The sequence below is a fragment of the Mytilus edulis genome, chromosome 10, assembly GCF_963676685.1.
Source record: "Mytilus edulis chromosome 10, xbMytEdul2.2, whole genome shotgun sequence".
Taxonomy (NCBI): domain Eukaryota; kingdom Metazoa; phylum Mollusca; class Bivalvia; order Mytilida; family Mytilidae; genus Mytilus; species Mytilus edulis.
The window spans coordinates 6,840,806-6,863,190 of record NC_092353.1 but is presented as its reverse complement, the minus strand read 5'-3'; the positions used below and the strand labels follow the sequence as shown (position 1 = coordinate 6,863,190).

Genomic DNA, 22,385 nt, shown 5'->3' with positions numbered 1-22,385 from the left:
TATCATTGTGTGAAAAATCTACACCAAAATCTGTATTTTGGTGACATAAATCAATCTTTATTTAAAACTTGGTCTGTTAATGGGTCGGATGTATAAAACCCGGTCTGTTAATTGGTCTGTTAAGAGTTATGAATGGCAATAAAAGTATAATTTTATTGCTATATGGGGTGTTATCGGATCAAATGAGTAGGCTCAAGACGAGCGGCTAAAACATACGAAAACAACACATGAGCAATGAAACAGAACATTTACGGAAACAACACATGAAATTTAAAATTGATAAAAATGTTTTCGAAAAGTGTAATATTAAAGTAATATTAATTTCATCCAAGAATGATCGCACATATCATATTGATTCTGTTTAATTGTCATGAATGACACAAATTTGTCATCTACATCGGTAACCAGTATATAAATTAGAGATAAGCGTCGTAATGTAACTAAACATCAGTAAGTAAAACATATTGGGATGACAAAATATGAAAAATAAAGAAAGAATAAAGAGTAAGACAAAAATAAAATGTAGAAAAAAATGACATAATAATTTAAAGAATACAGAAATAAACAATTATATACCCCCAATCCGGACCCTCATGGTATACACGAGAATCTGGATGGAAACGCAGAATATAGAATATTATATAAGGACAGTAGAGAGTGATACATTGCTAAAAACGAAAGAAAAATAATACTTGTTTAAGAATACATACATGAAACACCGATGACTGTTGAAACAGTAACGGATTGCGATGTACTTATATTGGGGACAAATTCTAGAAGTTTACATGCGGACAACAATGGTGGCAGGTTAATTCCATTTTGCGTTTTAGCGCTTTAGCGTTTTCGCCTTTCATATATATTCTATATGGCGAAAACGCGAAATTGCGAAGACGAAAACGCGAAAACGCGAAACCCATTTCTCGTTTTCGACTTCGCCTTTTTGACTTCGCGATTTTTTTCATAGAATATGAAAGGCGAAATCGCGAAAACGCGAAATGTAATTTACCGGCCACCATAGACAACTGTAGTTTTCCTCTGCACTTATATAGAAAGGAACTAAACGGAATAAAATGAATTGAAACTTAAAATAACCAAATGTAGCTGCATTCCTTCCTTTCCGTTTACTTCTTTAGAGTGATTTGTAAACAACATATGATTAAGTAATAGAAGAGAAGAACCAATTGGAAGATGCTGACGAATTAGGATTAAACGTCCAGTGACAAATATCATATAAAAAAGAAGATTTGTTATGATTGCCAATGAGACAACTATCCATAAAAGACCAAAATGACACAGACGTTTTAAAACAACTATAGGTCACCTTACGGCCTTCAACAATGAGCAAAGCCCATACCGCATAGTGAGCTATAAAAGGCCCCGATAAGACAATGTAAAACAATTCAAACGAGATAACTAACGGCCTTATTTATGTAAAAAAATTAACGAAAAACAAATATGTAACACATAAACAAACGACAACCACTGAATTACAGGCTCCTGACTTGGGACAGTTACATACATAAATAATGTGGCGGGGTTAAACATGTTAGCGGGATCCCAACCCTCCCCCTAACCTTGGACTGGTATACCAGTACAACATAAGAACGAACTATAAAAATCAGTTGAAAAAGGCTTAAGTCATCAGATGGACAAAAATACAAGTGGACGTGGCCCGGTACATATACATCCCGACACAAAACGACACAATGAACAAATCTGAGAGTACTCGCAGTTATCTGACAGCTAGTTCAAAGCCACTAACAACTAATAAAAATATCATGCAACTAAGACTAAACTATCAATCCGTACACATGTTCATATGTGAACGAGAACACGTTATATGTACCCTGTGTTGTATTAGAAAGACACTTTCAGTCGGAATTAAGAACGTGCTACTTCGAACAGACACAAAAATTAAGGCTGATTGAAAACGTCAATTAAAAATTCATGCATATTCCAGAGGCCAATCCATATCACGCTATATTGAAGTGACACACCCTTCAATAAAATGCAAAGAAAGTCAAAATAAAAATGCTCTTTCTAGGATACTGTGGCACCGAATTGTCAATTTTGTTCCCTCAGGAACATCTCATTCTTAAATTTTTCAAGGGGAAAATATAAAGGTAGCAAAATATTGTCGTGGCTAAATAACTCTTAACTGACACAATTTCAATTGACCAACCCATTAACAGACTTTATTCCCATAATTTTCACTAAAACGTGGTATTATTCACGTTATTTTACAATTATGAAATATTTACTAATGTCAATTCATTTTTTAGAAACACAGTACTATTTTTTGTCATTTAAATAATATCTAAATTTGTTTGTTTCGCCTTTATTAAAAAAATTGCTATGCGTATAAGCATAAATACTACATACTTGCGCGACGCCTTTTAGTTTTACTGAAAACTGCGCAGACTAAGAAATGTTTTTACAAGTGCAAAATGTTCTATGATAGATATCATTTTGTCAGACACTTTTCTTTTTTTGATTTGGTTCTTATAACATGCCAAAAATCTGTATATTTAATAGAGTTTAACATTAAATTAAGCGTTTTACTCTTAACAGACGTATAACCAACCCGATTAACAGACCAATCGCCCATATAGCCACATACTCAATATAGATTAACCGACCAATCTCTCGGTTAGCCGAGTGTCGGCCGTGCTGTACAAATGACACGAGTAGATAAATACTATTCAGGTAGAAATTATACATAGTCAAAGTAGATACTGCATGATTGAAAGTTTAACAACACTGAATGTCGTATAGATATAATCAAATGACAGTATCAAACAACATAAGTGTAGAAACACAAAAACAAAAATGAGAAATTTTAATTAAAGGTAACAAAAAGAAAGATTTGAAACATATTTGAAAAAAAAACCCAAATGATCGATAAATCATTAGAATCAAAATGATAGAGCAATCTAAGAACATAAACTTACTGTCCATCCAGCTGAGTCACAACAAGAGAAAAAATTCAAACACATTGCTACAAACAGATTAAAACAGAGATTATACGAAGGAAATGCTAATAAGAAAAAAGCCTACAAGAAATAATAGAAATGTGCATCACATTAACAAAAAAGTAACTGAGTTTAAAAAAAATTAAGATAGAAAATAATCCTGAATACATTTTTTACATGATGAAATATTGATACCTTACTTATTTCAGATTTTCTTTCTTTTAAGTAATGGTATCCCTAGATCGAAGGACGTCTCAAAATTGTTTCTCAAACAAAGCTTAATAAAAGTCTAATAAAAGATTGATTGATTGATTGTTGGTTGCTTAACGTCAAGTTGATCTAAAATAAGAAAGAGTCTGAATACGTCCAAGGATTATTTAAACTCATAAGTCGATGATAATCTCACATAAACAAAAACGAAAGACCAACACAGGCTACAAAACACGACATAGTAAATTAGATACTGAGCGCCAAGAATCCAACAAAAACCTGGGGTCATCTCAGTTAAATCAACCAGATACTCTTTCCATATATTGCACCCACAGTATAGCTAACTTGGAAAGTCTAATTTGGTGACGCCATATTAATGAAAAAGAGGACGGTATTAGTACGACAATTGGAACATATATTCTTTGTCATCTGTAAACCAGCTATTCCTTTACGGTCTGGTGATCGAAGAGATCGACACATTTCACTTTATAAAACTTTGAAACCTTGCTTTAATACTTTCTTTTTAAGAAGAATGTCTCTATCAAGGAAATGCCATTGGAAGTAAAGCAACCTACACTCCATCAAGCAATCTATCAAGGTAATCACGGTTGGAAACATAAGCTGTGTAATGTCGAATCATATGAGATATATATCTAGTCCTAACAGTATATGTGGTATCCTTTATTCCTAGTTCGAAGGGATTGATGCGTTCAATATAGTCACCAAACTTTGAATGATGTAGTGAGAGGATATCATCTAATGAGGCATGTCACCACATAATCAAATGTTTTTCTGAAAGACACTTTATTCAATTCCAAACATGGAAACAGAAAAACACTGTATGTTGACATTGTACAAGGTCATGTTTTTCTCTGATTTTTATGACGTCTTTACACTAAATCCATTGAATTTATAATTTGGTCTTAGATGCATGATTCTTTTTTATAAGTTGTTAGTGCCTTTTAACTAGCTGTCAGTTAACAGCGATTACTCTCAAATCTGTACCTAGTGTCTTTTTGTTGTTGGGCTGTACAAGTACTCGGTCACGTCCACTTGTATTTTTTTTTTCATCTGATGATCAGTTAAGCCTTTTTCAACTGATTTTCATAGTTCGTTCTTATGTAGTACTGTTATACTACTATCACAGGTTAGGGGAGGGTTGGGATCCCGCTAACATGTTTAACCCCGCCACATTCTGTATGTATGTGCCTGTTCCAAGTCAGGAGCTTGTAATTCAGTGGTTGTCGTTTGTTTATATGTTGCTGATTTGTTTTTCGTTCATTTCTTGTACATAAATAAGGCCGTTAGTTTTCTCGTTTGGATTGTTTACATTGCCATTTCGGGGCCTTTTATAGCTGACTATGCGGTATGGGCTGTTCTCATTGAAGAAGTTCGTACGGTGACCTATAGATGTTAATTTCTGTGTCATTTTGGTCTCTTGTGGAGAGTTGTTTCATTGGAAATCATACCACATCTTCGTTTTATTCATAATTAATAAAAATAGCACAAATACAAGGATATAAAAAAACCAGACAAGCAAGAACAGTGTATGCGACTTTTAAAAAAACCATCTGTTAGCTCGTATTAATCAATTTAAAAGTAAAATCCTTACTAGTGTTTAGGACATATAATCACATATCGTTTAAAAAATAAACAAAGAACGAGGTGATAAACAATTTATCAAAACAAAACCCATCCTGAGAATGTTGTTCTCATGAACTGATCACTTCTTACACTTCCTTGCAAAGCTCCTGTAGAATGTGATCTGGTAAAAACAACATCTCCAGCATTCAGGGTTTGTATAACAAACCCGGTAGAACAATCTTCATCACTAACTTGCTCTGAATCTACCCAGACTGATCCATGAATTTGATTGTTTATTAATATTTCAACTCCTATTTCGCCTTGATCAACACCCGACCCACAAACTGACCATGTAAATGCATACGTTCCTTTAATAGGCGCTCTAAATGTTCCAGTGTTGTTATCATAACCATTTCCAACATTACACTCAATTTTGTCGTATACAATTTCCCTGCTATTTCCAAAAGACGCAGCTTTGAACGATTTAGATATGTATGCAGAGAAGGCCACTCCAGATTCAAAGCCTGCCTGTTGCATTAATAGTCTTTCTTTTCGAAGGTGTTCTACAAAAATAACAATATGTTGTTTTCATTAAATGTTTGATGAATTAATAAGTATGCCTCCTAGCTAGTATTGAGCACGCACGCCTCGAATGAGGAAGGTCGCAGGTTTAATCTCAGAGCGGGTAAAACTAAAGGCATTGAAATCAAAATTAGAATTTGATCTTTCACATGTTTTAGCCCGCACCTTTCAGTAATGGTTATCCCACGGACGCGGTGTGTCAGTGTCAGATCACCCCGATGGTCGAATTGGATAACTATTTTACATCCCAGCTGTTAGACGAAAAAGCATTTACAATTCATAAAATCTAGTTTAGAACGCGACACAACTATTTATAACATACTTTATATATAATTATATAATATATAACCTGTATGACGGTCCGTGCAACACTTTTCAATTCAACATATTAAAAAGTTATAAATTTTAGATTTTTGAAATTTTAATCAAAGTTTTAAAATATCAAAATTTCAAACATTTGAACAATTTTGAACTTTTGAAATGTTCACCAAATGGTTAAAAAAAAATTCAAAATTCTAAATAACGTTTTAATATTTGATAGGTTAGATATTTGATCAAACTTTGAAAGTAATAAACTTAACGTGCAGTCTTGATTATTTCGCTTTTTGAAAGTTCAAAAATAGAAAAGGGTCGAATAGAGGGGTACCTGTAAACTACGAAACGTAATAAAGGTGGAACGAAACGAATACTTCTATTCAGAACTATTTGGTTTTTCCCAGCGACCATCGTTTAAGAGTTACAGTGAATACTGATGAACTCGCAGTTACAAATTGTCTGGTAGGGTTGATTATGTATATACTTTTACTAAACTTTAAGCAATAAAATGGCTCAATATACGCGTGTATTTTTTTGATTTTGCTTATAATTAATGACTTCTTACTATCTGCATGCATTCATGTCGGCAGATGAAAGCATTAAATGTACATTTTGAACGATCATCTTTAAGCTTTAATAAAAAAAAAACATTTTTTGGCTAGATTGGGCTTAATGTACAGCAGCAACTATTACATCACTATGCAGGCTGAAAATAATGTTTATGATAAACGTAATATATGATATGAATGTATTCAGCTTTTACAAAACCAGAACGATTAGTTTGTAGGTGTCGGCATTTGGAAAATTGAAATTTTTGAAAGTTCATATCAGCGATAAATGGTAATATATTTGAGAATCGGAAATATAGATATTTTCATTAAGGTGTACTTGATATGACTTGGATACTTCCACAGGGGGCTTCAATAATGGTGCATTATTCAGGTACAGATCAATGAATTTGAAAAGGATGGGTCCTAGTCAGGGAACCACCGTTTAACTTCAAGTACGGTTTCCCTCCCAAAAAAAACAATTACTTGATCCCCAATTTGATGAAGGAAATATTCTGTTCAAGCAAATGACAAAACAAAATCCAGATTTTTCCAATACCTTATAGTTTTAAATTTTGAACCAAATAATTTGATTGATAGCGTTTAAAAACTAAAAGAAATAGTTTGCGCGATAACAAAATTTTCACATCGACACAAAAAAATATCCCATTTTTTAAGGTCAATGGTTGCTCCCTTAGACTACGACTATCAACCTTTTCAATAGTTCAAGTTCTTATATTTTTCTTGACTTTCAAATATTCAGTTTTCAGCGTTCCGCAGGTAAATGCTTACCTTAAAATTCAGCGTTCATATGTCCGAACTTACTTGTTCCTTGCTCAAAGTTGATTGTGCGCAAATAACTTTAAAATGCGCAGATAATAAATACGGAACTATCTATTGATGCAAAAATATTCCGTTTCCTTTTAGTCGCTATCTAAAAACAGAGGCGGGTTTGGGGGACCACCGAGCACTTACGGAACTACATACAGTGTATATGATAAATGCATATCCGTTTAACAAGAATCGGTCCTTACGTTTTCTAACTAGGGCTTAGGCCACATTTTTAAATTCATGGAGCTGCACCTGAAAAATGTACTAACATTGAAGTTAAAGTTAAATATAGTGTCACCTTAGTGACAATATTTATATTTCCGATTCCATTAAAGATTACCATCTCGATTGGTCACCTCAACTTGATCCTATCCTATTATTATCGTTGATATGAACTTTTAAAAATTGTTTTCAAATAACCATTTCAAAAATGTTGACACCCATATACAAATGGATAGATGGGCGCTTAATGTATAGCGGCAACTATCATATAAATATACAGGCTTAATGTTTCTGGTCTACGTTTACTGGTAAATGGTTTAAATGTAAAAAAATGTATTCAACCTCCAAGCTACTTATATCTGATCTTACTCTCAAATTCAGCGTGTATAGAGGATAGAATTGTCAAAAAGATACAAACAACCTCTCACGTTCGTGGATAGCATGTAACGTTCATGGCGACACAATACATTCAGTATTCCTTCCGGATCAATACTTTAAACTTTAAGCACTTATGAAAGGCAATATATGATCGTCATGCAATCGATAAAAAATTAAAAAATTTTTTTTGCAATTTTATCTATTTGGTGAATATTTCAAAATTTCAAAATTTTTCAAATGTTTGAAATTTTGATATTTTAAAACTTTGATCAAAATTTCAAAAATCTAAAATTTGAAAACTTTTTTTAGTATTTTAAATTGATAAGTGGTACCCTGAACACGATGTTTAATTTTGACATCATGTAAACTCGCCCGACTAACCAATCGGCCCACATTAAATCGCTGCTTTTTTTAAAAATCGTCCCACTGTTTGATTACCAACTCGCCCCACCTATAAAATGGGTTAGATACCATTAAACAATCAGTCTGACGACTCGCTTTAATTTCGAAAAGGGTAAAATCCCTTTGAATAAAGGTCTGCCAACTCGTCCCCACTTATGAAAATATCTTGCTTCCTTTTAGTATGTAAAATAACACTTAGTTGGTATCCAGTCGTCCTGGTTTAGGGGTATGTGGCGTGGGTTGATATGCTAAAGGTTTTGAGTTCGAATCCAAGCATTGACAATGGATTTGTTTTACATAAATTTTGAAATTGTGTCTTTTCTCAATAATTAATTCTAAGTTTTTTTGTTAATAAGTCATTCCCGCCAAAAAGTTACAGAACAAAGACAAGCATGCAGAACAAGGAAACTCTAACTGGGATGATCTGGTAGGGGTGATCCGGCTCAGATCGCCCCTGGTAGAACAAAGGAGCTGAGTAATATTATAGTCTGGCTGGATCGAAGTTAGAATAATAAGATTGGGCTTTTCGACTAGTTTTACTAGTGAAAATGGCACGATAAATTTGTTTAGCGTATCGGTCTAGTGCAATGCATCATCCTCATCCTCATCATCAGCGTTAGCATCAGCAAATTTTGACAAGTGAGTATATTGTACAAATGTAAAAGTTGCTGTTTTGCATATTCCAGTTAAATCCATGTGCAAATATGAATCAGGTCAAGGTTGACCGTTTCTTTTCGTGTAATCTTATTACCAAACAAAATACATTATGCTTCTTGAATGCAGTTGTCAATATGGACATTTTGTGGCAAACGTTGGATTTTGTAGAGGAGACTAAAGATAAAGGCAATATTATTACCAAAGGTACAAACCTGTATCAGTTTAATAAATGTAATCATATCTGTATTTTATATCTTACGGTTTATCCCCTCTTCACGAGAATAAACAAACATAGAAACCCGAGGAACAGACTGGATCAACATACAAAGACACAGATTGAATATCCATGAACTCCCTTTTTGGGGTAAATCAGGGGATGATTAATTCATTTTTAAAGGGGACCCAACTCAATAGAAAAGGGGGGGGAGGTTTCTTACCATTACTATATATGCATTGATCGTTCAAAAATGGGGATTTTCAACCCCCGGATCCGCAACTGGGCAACCAAGGGGGTCCAGGAGTTAGAATTCCTTTTATTATTTAGATCAATGCTTTCGTATATAGACACTAGAACACACCCGCGAAATCGCGGGCATCTACAGCTTGATGTGGAATTTAAAGAAATTCATATCCCGAAATCCCGAAATCGACAAATATATTCCCGGATCCCCCTAAGCATAAAAACACCCGATCCCGACGTCCCGAAAAAGGTCCTGCCTCCCTCAAATCTCTCCCTACTTTCATTTCATTTTTGCCAAATCACTACTTTCACTTTCAACAATATGTTTTGTATGCCCCATTTATGGGCATTATCAGGGTTTTCTAGTCTGTGTATCCGTGCTCCGTGCGTTCGTGAGTTTGTTCGTTCGTCCGTCTGTCCCGCTTCAGGTTAAAGTGTTTGGTCGAGGTAGTTTTTGATTAAGTTGAAGTCCAATCAACTCGAAACCTATTACATATATTGCCGATGTGGCATCCGTGTACTATGGACACATTCTTGTCTCCACATGTTTTACTTATTTTAATATATATGCAACTGGTATGACCCCTTAAAAAGTAATCATTTCAAAGAAAACAGTAGACAGAATACAGAGAGTCTCTATATATTAAAGTAGTATAATCGTAATTTACATGTAGATAAACGCGAAAAATAATTGTCCACTCTAAGGAGGTATAATAGTTGTGGTTCTTGCGTTCTAAACACCATGATATGGAGAACGATCTGATTGGCTTATTTATTTTTCAGTTTTGTTATCTATCATACGATTGGTTGCACTTGTGCATGTTTCAAACCGGAAGTCTTATCTTTGACTAAAAGTCAGTCTGATGACGGAATCAATATCCGGACTCCTTTTTTGTCGTCTTTCTCCAAAAATAACTCAATCTGAATAATCATAAGAATGGATGACAAATGCGACTATGCATGTTACATATAGAACACAGAGGCATGATGATTAATTTATCGTGGAAGAAAGAGTAGCGACACACAAAATGAGGTCTTCTCGTTTAAAAGTATAGATATGACTGGGATACAAACAATTACCTTCCTTCGAGCAAAGGCGTATTTAAAGGATTTGTTTTTGTGTTCAAAATAGATACCTAATATTAGTTTTTTTAATATTGAGATCCAATTTGCAGTGAACACTATAAGTAATTTCTTATGATCTTATGCTATTTAAAAAAATAATCAATTTATATTGTCATGAATAACAATGGACTAAGTTTTTAGGATGCTGAAGCAGGGGTTTCCAGAAAACCCGCTCGTCACACCCTGTGGTCGAACTCAATAGTTATTCGTAACAATAGATCTATTAAACTTGCACTTGTTTCAGAAATAGAAACTATAAAGCAAACAAAAGAACTGGGGTGTAAGAACATGTATGTTCAGATGGTCAATGTTGACTTTTCTACTGAGCTTATTCTTTTGAAAAAATTTAAAAGAACCATTCACAGTATACATATCTTTGTACCATCGATCATCCGATTTTTAAATGACCTCGGTTTATTAATTTATATAAGTAAACTGAAATATTTGATATTATCTTACCTCCTATACATTTCTAGGTTTATGATTGTTTAAAAGCGTCCGCGTGGAGACGTGTATATTTCATACACGGTTAGTAGTGGTGTTACGTCCCTTTATATTCCATATTAGGTAAGAAGGGAGGCGGGGCTTATTTCATACACGGTTGGTAGTGGTGTTACGTCCCTTTTTAAAAACAAAACGGTACTGAGAAAAAATCTTAAAGGTTTCAACAGACGAAGACATTGATGATTAAGATGGAAATAAATTCATAACACACGTTTAAACCTAACAAGTTTTTATTGTTGGCATCTGTTTTTGTAGGATCAATGGAAGTAGTTTCGTAATGCTAACAGTATTGAAGACTAATAAAAAAAAAGTCTACTCATTTTGGTAGGTCACTAGTCTAAATTTCACACGTAAAGATAGTCGGTAAGATAAATTCGTTACATAGTGTGTTAGTGACCTAATACGATATATACAGGGTCAATAAGTGTCATACGGGATGAGGACGAAGCTCAAACCCCATATGGAATTTACTGGGATTTACTTACCCTGTATATATTGTATAAGGTCACTAGCACACTATGTAACGAATTCATCTTGCCGACTATCTATATTTCTGGTCTCATTTGCAGTCACACTACATCTTCTTATGTTTATATTAAAGTGTCCAAGTGTTCAATTTTATTATAACCTACTTGAATTGGTCTGCACAAAAAAAATAATGTCAACAATAATAATTTTATACCGTATTACGTCACTAGCACACTATGTAACGAATTTATCTTACCGACTATCTTAACGTGTGAAATTTAGACTAGTGACCTATCAAAATGAGCAAGACTTTTTTTTATTAGTTTTCCATTTTGTAAGCATTACGAAACTACTTCCATTGATTCTACAAAAACAGATGCAAACAATAACGACTTGTTAAGTTTAAACGTGTTTTATGAATTTATTTCCATCTTAATCATCAATTTCTTTGTCTGTTGAAACCTTTAAGATTTTTTCTCAGTACCTTTTTGTTTTTATAAAGGAACCTTACACCACTACTAACCGTGTATGAAATAAGCCCCGCCTCCCTTTTTACTTAATATGGAATATAAAGGGACGTAACACCACTACTTACCGTGTATGAATTAAGCCCCGCCTCCCTACTAACCTAATATGAAATATACACGGTCTCCACGCGGACGCTTTTAACTAATCATATTCCTAGAAATGTATAGGACGTAAGATAATATTAGTTACAGAGTGTGTTAGTGACCTAATACGATATATACAGGGTCAATAAGTGTCATACGGGATGAGGGCGAAGCTCAAACCCCATATGGAATTTACTGGGATTTACTGACCCTGTATATATCGTATAAGGTCACTGGCACACTATGTAACGAATTCATCTTGCCGACAATCTTTATTTGTTATCTCATTTGTAATCATGCTACATCTTCTTATGTTTATATTAAAGTGTTCAAGTGTTCAATTTTAAGAACCTACTTTAATTGGTCTGCACAAAAAAAATAATGTCAACAATAATAATTTTATATCAGAAATCTTGATATAACATTATTAAACAGAACTTTCAATAATTCAAATAAGCAAATAGTGCCAAAGTCGTAACTCCTCTACTAGCAGGTACTGAAATAAGCCCCTTCTCCCTACTAACCTAATTTGGAATATACATATTCTCCACGGTAACCAATCATATTCATAGAAATGTATCAGAGGTAAGATAAAAGCAGTTATAGGTAAACGTACCAATATCAAAAATAAAGAATTATAACTCATATTGAATTATCTATTACAAATGACATCGACATGAACAATGTGAAACAAATCAAAAAAGAAAAACTAACGGCCTAATGTATACTTTAACCTCAACTTTTGTCTGGTAAAAGCTCCATTACCTTTAGAGTTTTTTTCAATGTCTGATTTCCATAATCGCAAGTCGGACAATTCCATTTCCAGCATTGCAATTTTCTTTTCCATTCTTTGGATTAACGTGTGAAGCTCCTGATCAGTGGAACTGGTAAAAACAATACAAAGCAGACAAACTACACACAACAACATGTTGCTATTAAATAAAATATAACCCCTAAAGACAAGAACTGAGATAAGACTGTCTAGTTCAGTAGATTACAAATAATTTTAGAAATGAAAGTCACGTTTCTTTTATGACTGTTATTGCACTTAGGATTGTTTAAGAGATTTTCAGAATTCATTCAACATACGATGAAAGCGAGTTGCTCATTTATTTTGGTTATCTTGTTTCTTGTTATAGTGTTAGTATATATATATTAGGAAAACAAGAGCCAATTGTTGACGATGACTCTGTGAAGCAGATGCCTGCAAAAGTAGAGCTTAGGTATTTTTATATATCACTAAAGTGTGCATTTTAGTCTAAAAGAATATTCAGAACACTCAACTAGGAATCAGATCTACACTAACACATTTATGATGTAGGACTCTCGCTAAATTCTAGACTGAATTTTCGCAGTTAAACAGTTAGTTCGTGTAATCAATTTAAGTCTTGCATTTATACGAGTTAAATTTAAAATTTTGGATTTCGTTACCTAAATTACTTCAAACATGTACTAAATTCCTCAAGATATAAAGATTTGGTTTAGAAATTTGATATTATATGTGGAAAACTATTTTTAACAGGATAACACATTCCTATTTGTACGGAGATGTTACGTTGTTACCGAGCTGGGAAATTAAATCTTAATTACAACATGGCTAAACTCATAGATCCATTAAATGAACTTATTCTAAAACGTTACCAATTGAAATCAACATTATAATTAGATCTTTGAATATTGTTGTTATTAGTATTAATATTGATTTTATCATTACAAAAAAAAGAAGATACCTGTATCTGGCATTGGCATTGCACAAGGTCATGTTTTTCGTTGACTGTTAATGACTTTTTACACTAAATTCATTGGTTGTTGGATGTGTACTGGTTGATATTTAAGTCTTAGATGCATGTTTTTTATAAGTTGTTACTGGCTTTGAACTTACCAGAAACTGTGTGTACTCGCATGAATCTACTCTGTGTCAGATAGTATATGATATGCAAAGATCTTATGTATATCGATGTGAGTCTTTGAAAGGCACAAATATGATAAAAGTGTTAAATTATTTATAGTCTTTATGAAAATTATTATTTATACAATAAGCTCAGAGTCAACATGATATGTCAAGATCGGTGACAGTTTTTCGGGCTGGCTATTTTCTCAAGTGCTATAGGTGTAATATCACTATTGAAGTTCCCCTATTAGTCTTTGCTAAATTAACACTTTTCCAAAAAATTTGCAGACGTTATCTTTGTTTCAAATAAAGAAATACTTGGCATGAGTAAGGTTTTATCCTGTCCAACACTATAATTTTTTTTCATTTTTCACATAACATTTCATTGCATACAATAAAATAACCATCACTGGAAGTTAACCAATCAAATTTCTCCCCTTATCTAACATGTGTACAAGCTGTAGGAACCATGTAACCTCAAGTTTACAAAATATTATATAGACCTCAAATGAAAAAAATAATAGTGATTTGAAATACCCAAGACATATGTTTATGAAACAGAAATGTTTTACTGCAATAAAATGGAGGATTAATTACTTACAACTGTCAATCCAAGGGAATATTTTTTTCGACCTATTTTCGTATACAACCGGATGTGACGTACCATGATTTGGTGGTATTACACCTATTATATCAAACACTGGATTCACTGTATTGGTCTAATAGAACCAGTGAAGTATTAGCTACATATTTACACATTATTGTCAAAAATATACCTTTCATAGTTGCCTAAGCATCCCGTCAAGGACATTTTTTCATATAACAACCGCATCTGCTAAACATTCAGAAAACAAAGAGTGCACAGCAGTTTTGTCCATTGTTCTCCAACAGAAATATTGAAACCGTGCAAACATTACAAAATTTACGTTCAGTACAAAATGAACCACCGCAATAATATCTTGATAGTTCTATTAATAAGGAAGAAATTTGAAACCAGATGATCAATTACCATTGGCTATATAAAAGACAATATTTATGTATTAAAGAACTGTTTTTATTAGTCTCTATATATACATCGTCGACAGATGCCAAAGAAACGTAATTGTTTAAAGATGGATAAATTGTTGTCGGCAGTGAAATCTCATTTCTAAATTATTGCTGTTAATAATTTGTTAGTTTTTCAATAGAGGATCAAGGTTGTCCTCAGAGGGAGCAATTCTCCGGTGCATGCACATAGGAATGCCAACAGCATGTTAGTTAATGTGTTTTGTAAGTATAAATTCTGTTATATTAACCGTACTAAGATAGTTAGTTTTTAGACCTGTGTCGTATACAAATTGTGAATTAGATGGAGAGTTTTCTCATTGGCACTCAAACCACATATTTTTATATCTATTTTTGCTTGTTTTTCTCTTTTCAAATTCTCACAACAACTAACACTTCTTGAACATGTGTTTTCAGTCAACATGTTAATTGTCTATGAAAACACATTTAGCTTATAATGGCGATGAATACACATGACATTTTGTCATTCATTCGTACATTTAGCGTACTGTCATGGGGATACATTGTATAAATAATCACTTGATTGAATATTGCACGGCAATGCACACGGCCTTTAAACATTTCCTTTTTGAATTGAAAGTTATGTTCAAACTAATATACATATATGAATAGTTTTATCACTGCAATGCTCATGAATATGAAAAGGAAAGTAGTTTATATTCAATTTTCATTTTGGATCCTTTGGAAAATTAAAAGTAAGTAAAATAATGGAATAATGATCCGACAATAATGTTTAAGGGTTCGAACAATTGCAATTTTTATATGTTACATTGTGTTTGTTCGTTTATAAACCATGTTAAGACTACTGCACCAGGAAGTTGTTATATATGAGCATAGAGTTCAATAGGGTCAACCACATACTTCATGAGCTTTAATATTATTTACCTATGCATATTTGTTTCCATTCACAAAATGGTTCTTCATATGAGTCACTTATCATTGTGTTTTTACCGACGAAAAGAAAAACCAAAAAGAGAGAAGTAAAATATAAGTAGAAGGATAGACATGATTCCATATTATACATAACATAAAATATCCGAAGCATCCTGCTAGTAAAAACGATTCTATAGATTGGAAAAATAATGGGCTTTCCCTTATACAAATATATAGTAAGCTATAAAATGCACCAAAAAGAAAAAAATCACTCAAAAACTCAAAACAACTATCTGATGTATGACAAAAAATGCACATATTTCATCATTTATCATTTTATAAAAGTAAAAATAATCAAAAATTGACTAAGATCAAGACTTTAAATGTTTTAGTTGAAATATAAGGAAGATACTTTAAAAATGATACACAAAATTACAAAACTGTGCTGTTAGCATTATTGAGATCCTATACATAAAAGTAATATTGCGGATTAAAATTCTTGCAGCGCGGATTTGCCGATAAAATGGCTCATCCTACAGTATTACTATCAATTCAGGTAGCTCTAGATCCTCACCTTACATTCACTATTTCTGCATGGATTCTTACCAAAACTCTCATGACAATAGTGTAAAGGTTGATATTTATAAATACTTTCTAAAGCAACAGTTAAGGCTGAACAGACAAAAAAGAAATCATATAAGTAGTTATAAAGGCAAACTTTCCAATTATTGCAACGTTGACACGTTTGAGACACGTTTGAGCATAGCTAAATGTTTTCTTAATGTGTGTGTTGAATGAACCATTATGATGATTTATAATTTAAAATAGTCCTAAACTAGAATGCTGAGGAAATATGAAAATGGTTTAAACTTTTGTTAATTACGTTTTTAAAGGTATTTGTAATTTTCTTCACAAAGATTACCAACATGTCGTTTTATATAAGAATTTATCAGATACCATGAGGGAGGGTTGATCATATAGGTTTAACCCAGCCACAATCAGTATGTGCCTGTCCCAAGAAAAGAACCTGTAGTTTTCAGTGGTTGTCGTTTGTTCATATCTGTCATAGAATTATTAGTTTTTTCCTGTTTTTATGCTCCACCTACGATAGTAGAGGGGCATTATGTTTTCTGGTCTGTGCGTCCGTCCGTCCGTCCGTTCGTTCGTTCGTTCGTCCGTTCGTCCGTCTGTACCGCTTCAGGTTAAAGTTTTTGGTCGAGGTAGTTTTTGATGAAGTTGAAGTCCAATCGACTTCAAACTTGGTACACATGTTCCCTATGATATGATCATTCTAATTTTAATGCCAAATTAGAGATTTTACCCCAATGTCACGGTCCACTGAACATAGAAAATGATAGTGCGAGTGGGGCATTCGTGTACTGAGGACACATTCTTGTTTTCGTTACAACTTAGGCTGTTAGTTTTCTTAGTAGTTGAATTTTCATATTTTTTATGACAGGGCCTTTTATAGCCAATCATTCGGTATGTATTTTTCCCATTGTTTAGGGCCGTATGGTTAACTATAATTGCTTACATCTGCTTTATTTGAACTTTGGTGGATAGTTGTCTCATTAACGAACACACCTTATTTTCATATTAAGCACAAGTCAGTTAGCTAGTCCGATATGGTCATTGATACCCTTAAATATTAATATTGATACCCTTAAAGTACTATTATTAAGGTGCAGAAAAGCGTTGTATATAGTAAACAGTGCAAAAGATGAACTACTAGTATATGAAACCAGAATTTCTACATATGAGAAAATAGTATGGATACATCACTTATATATCTCTACTTGTTCGATTCGCTCGTGTATGTAACAACGCCTTTGATTTTAACGAAAGAAATCTATGTATTACACAGAAACAACTACTCGAGGGTTTTCGATATCACAAACAAGTCCACTAAATGTTATATCATCGTTACAAGGACTTTAATCGGTAATATAAATCAACATGCAGACCAAGACGTTCAGGTATTTCACATCCACTCTTGTATGGTAATATCATTTACAAAGCTCGCACATGTCGGTATTCGCCCAAAAAGCTTGGCAAACCTTCAAAGTGACTTATTAAGAAGAGATATAGTTACGACACTGTTTCAGGTTGTTACAGATGGCATGTTTTGGCATAATATTGATTCACTCAAGTTGTCTTTGTATCGGATATACACACATTTATTATAAAACAAGTTGTTGGCATGATACGGGCTATGTTCTACTTATATATTTTATAATGGTATGATACTAAACCCCTTACAGGAGAGATTGTGTTGATTTTAATATGATGTTGACAGAACCTTTTAATCAGTTAGACAATAGGTTGGGGTCTGGAGCTAACATGTCAGGGATTGCTAGTCGTCATTTGTTAATGTTTGTTTATCATTGTCATTTTGCTTAGTTTCTTTTGTTACCTATTCTGACATCGGGTTTCTTTTGAAATGAGTTTTACTGTGTGTATTACTGTGTGTTTTTCTACATTAGCTAGAGTTTTACGGAAAGGGTTGAGATCTCACTACAAATGTTTAACTCCACTGCATTTTTGCGCCTTTTCCAAATCAGGAGCCTCTGACCTTTATTAGTCTCGTATGAGTTTTGATTTTATTTTGCTGATTGAGAAAGCATTATCCGATTTATATCTTAGACTTCTCTACAGTTTAGTACTCAAAGTGAACATGTACTTAATTTTTCTGTTTTGATTTGAAATTTATAAGCAATAGATTGAAATGTTGGTAGAAATAACAGTTGCTATGGACACCTATTGGTTGCTAGGTAGTAATAAAAATAATTTTGCAGATAACATATTCACATTACATTTGTTATTATATTGGGAGAATCTTGAACATAAATATAATTAGCAGTATTTTGTAGTGATTTCGTGGCAACCATTTTGATCGCTGCTAAGCGACATAATATATGATACTTTTCAAAATAACACCTTTTCAAGACTGTAAATAACTCAAAATTTGGTGACTATGTGGAACACATCTATCCCATCGAACTAAAGATAAAGGATACTACAGATACAGTTAAGTCAGCCTCATATCTTGACTTACATCTATAAATTGACAATGAGAGTCGGTTGAAAACAAAACTTTATGACAAAAGAGATGATTTCAGCTTTCCAATTGTGAACTTTCCATTTCTAAGTAGCAACATTCCAGCAGCACCTGCATAAGGAATATATATCTCCCAATTGATACGATATTCCCGTGCTTGCATTCCATTTCATGATTTTCTTTATAGAGGGTTGCTGCTCACAAGGAAGCTATTAACCAAGAGTTCCAAATGGTGAAGTTGAAATAATCCCTTCGTAAATTTTACGGACGCCATCACGAGTTGGTTGACAGTTATGGAATAACTGTTTCACAAATGATATCGGATATGTTCCTTACGTCGTAACTACAATCCCCTTCCCTTTCATGAATGAGACCTATCGAATTAGACTATTTACCGGATTTGTTATCACATAAGCAACACGACGGGTGCTACATGTGGAGCAGGATCTGCTTACCCTTCCGGAGCACCTGAGATCACCCCTAGTTTTTTGGTGGGGTTCTTGTTGTTTATTCTTTAGTTTTGTATGTTGTGTCATGTGTACTTTTGTTTGTCTGTTTGTCTTTTTCATTTTTAGCCATGGCGTTGTCAGTTTATTTTCGATTTATGAGTTTGACTGTCCCTTTGGTATCTTTCGTCCCTCTTTTAAAGCGTCTCCAGTGAAATAGACGTGTTGGTTGAAAATAATTCAATTGAAAAATGTTTTTTCATCATTTCTGTACTATAATGGTCTTACTTTTGACCCCATTAATTCACAATACTATGTAAATACTATATTCATAAAAAATTCTTTGACCAGGCTTATCAATTAATGAACTGTTTTATCCATAAATATGAAAAATTAAAAATATTTTTTGTAAGAATAAAAAAGGAAAAAAAAAAACCCTGTATATTGATACATGTAAATTTAAGAATGACAGACCAGTTTTCAGTAAATTTAGAATAAGTGCATATTCCTAAGCAATTGAAAGAAATCAATGCATTTGTCTATCCTGTAATAGGCAAGAAATATTCTTCACAGTCTGTCCATACTATCTATTATTGAGGAATACCTATATAAACAAAAATAAAAATCTTAATTTAAATTTTATTAAATTGCATTTACCTATACCATTGAGGCATATGACCACAGTTATCAGTTTGTCAATCATTATAAAAATCACCACAAAATATATTAATGATTGTAATTCATTTAGAATATCCATAATATATGTATACTATTTATATGAATCCGTTTTTGTTCATTGACATTATTAATTGGTAACATTGCAAAACACACGTATTTACCGTCTTCTGTTCGTGTGAATACCACTGTCACTCTAATTTAAAAGAAACTAAACTTAAAGCTTGATTGAAACGTTTAGTGAAATATGTAGAAATCTATTAAAACAGTTTTATTTCAATGACTTCACGGTTAAGCTAGCAAGCAAGCTAACCAAATATAAACCTTTATCTACACACTCAAGGCAATGAATCATTATGTTTACTTGTCACGACAGTATACATATTATTACTATATTTATCACTTGTTATAGAGTGTAATACAATGTATTGTCCATTTGACTATTATAAATTTGCAGAAAAAAATACTTAAAAATTCGTTTTTATAAAATATTTTTTTTCCTTGATGTATGTTAATATATGAACGAACTCTAACTATTAATTTCATAATTTTTGGTCAATAATTAAAAAAGTTTGAATACTATTTTATACTATATCTAATATTTGTTTAAACAGAAAATGGAAATTACAGTTTCCTATCATATATAGAACAATTATTACAATCACATGACATGAAGTCTATGTTTGGTTGATGGTCAGTAGAGGTCATCTTAATATTTAAATATACAAAGTCACATGGTACAAATAAACAAACGTGTGTTGTTTTTGTTTTAGTTGGAAGGCCGTAACACTACTTATACTTACTCCATCAGGTAATCTACACCGAAATTAACCTAATGGAAAACTTTTTTAATAATTGACCAAAAATTATGAAATTAATAGTTCAGAGTTCGTACATATCATATATTAAAACATACATCGAGGAAAAAATTATTAATTTTTAAGAATTTGTTTCTGCAAATATATAGACGTCAAATGGAAAATAGGTTCGTCGATGATAAATTTTGAGAAGAAAAATGTTTTGTTTAACTAATATAAGTAAATATATAGAACTAAATAAGATAATAATGCTACGAAACTAAATTACAATATCGCATAATTAATTTGCAATATATCTTCATTGTTGCAATTTAGAGATATTCATATATTTTACCAAAGACGTAAACATCAGTGAAAAAGATGTTTTTGTATTTTTACGAATGATTGTAAGCAACATATTTAATAGATATTCTTTACACATTTTACTTTGCAGTGAGTTTAAATAGTGTACCCGATCCTTGTCCAGACATACAGCCAAGCACTCAAGGTACATATGAGCTCGATCAAATAAAATCACGGCAAAAATAAGATTTGCAATCGATATCCTGTTTGTAATCATCTATAGGTTAACCCATGTAAGTAATAAATATTACTTCCATGGTTAACCCAAGCATATAACCAAACCTTTTTATTCATGGATTAATTTATATAATTAGGAAAGTCTTTTAAAAGTAATTGTGTAAACGGAATACTTGACTAAATAATATTTACCAGTAATACACAGATGATGTTCTTTTAAGTATATATAACGACACTACAGAAAACAAACTAGGATATATAAACACAATAAGATGATGACAAATGCATAGCTGATTATTTAGCGTTTTGCCGCTGTGATCTCTTATTTAATCTTTTACTTTAAATTGATTTTTTTTAATTGATAAGTTAAGCAGGGCAAAAAGATGTTTCCCTTCATTAAAGTTCGAAATTACGAGTAATAATTATTGCAATGTTTTTAAACTACGGTTTTATGATCTTCATTTCCAAAATTATATTTCTTACTATTCTTAGTAACTGATATGTGCCAGGCTGGTTTAGCAATAGAACAGATTGGTGAATCACAACATGGAAGTGGAAGTGTTGATCATGTTACCTACCCTTCGTGCACGTACACAAGAAGATAATTGCACATGCCTGGTATTTATTGAAAATCAAAGTTTAAATAACTATCAAATATATATGCAACCATATCAGATGTTACAAAGTTCAGCACCAAAAAGGGCAGAATGTGGTTTGGAACTATACCTCGACTTTTATCAGTTAGACATATCGCAGTTAGATCAAAATCTTCATTCAATCAGATGTACATCTGGACAAACAGTTCGTTCATTAGCGTTAAACAGAAACAGTGTGCTGAGATTTACATCGAAACTGAATAGTGGAAACCTAACCAGAGGATACTGTATCGATATACAACGGGGTAACTTTATTATAATATTATCAATGTAAATTTTTATAGATGCGTTTAATAGGGCTTTAAATTTCTGTGACTTGGGCAGTCCTTTGGTTTAAATTTCAGAAGAAGGAAGATGTGTTAATTCACAATAAAGGGGAAAAGCAAAAGTAGAAGAAGTAAGTTGATCAAACGGATACAATTAAAATGTTTTATAAAAACAGAGAAACATTTGACAACCTCTTTATAATTATAGTACATGTCAATGGTCAAAATGGCACCCTTAAGATTGTGTGT

At 32.6% G+C, this 22,385-nt stretch overlaps 1 protein-coding gene across 1 annotated transcript; it reads right to left on the bottom strand.

The window, feature by feature from the left end:
• Window positions 1–4,842: 4,842 nt before the first annotated feature.
• On the bottom strand, window positions 4,843–12,807 carry LOC139492329 (cerebellin-1-like). The gene is made up of 2 exons (XM_071280542.1): window positions 12,635–12,807; window positions 4,843–5,329 (listed from the first exon to the last, which is right to left on the bottom strand). Exons 1-2 carry the CDS (start codon window positions 12,795–12,797, stop codon window positions 4,863–4,865), a joined length of 630 nt encoding a protein of 209 aa, XP_071136643.1. The 5' UTR covers window positions 12,798–12,807; the 3' UTR covers window positions 4,843–4,862.
• Window positions 12,808–22,385: the final 9,578 nt, after the last annotated feature.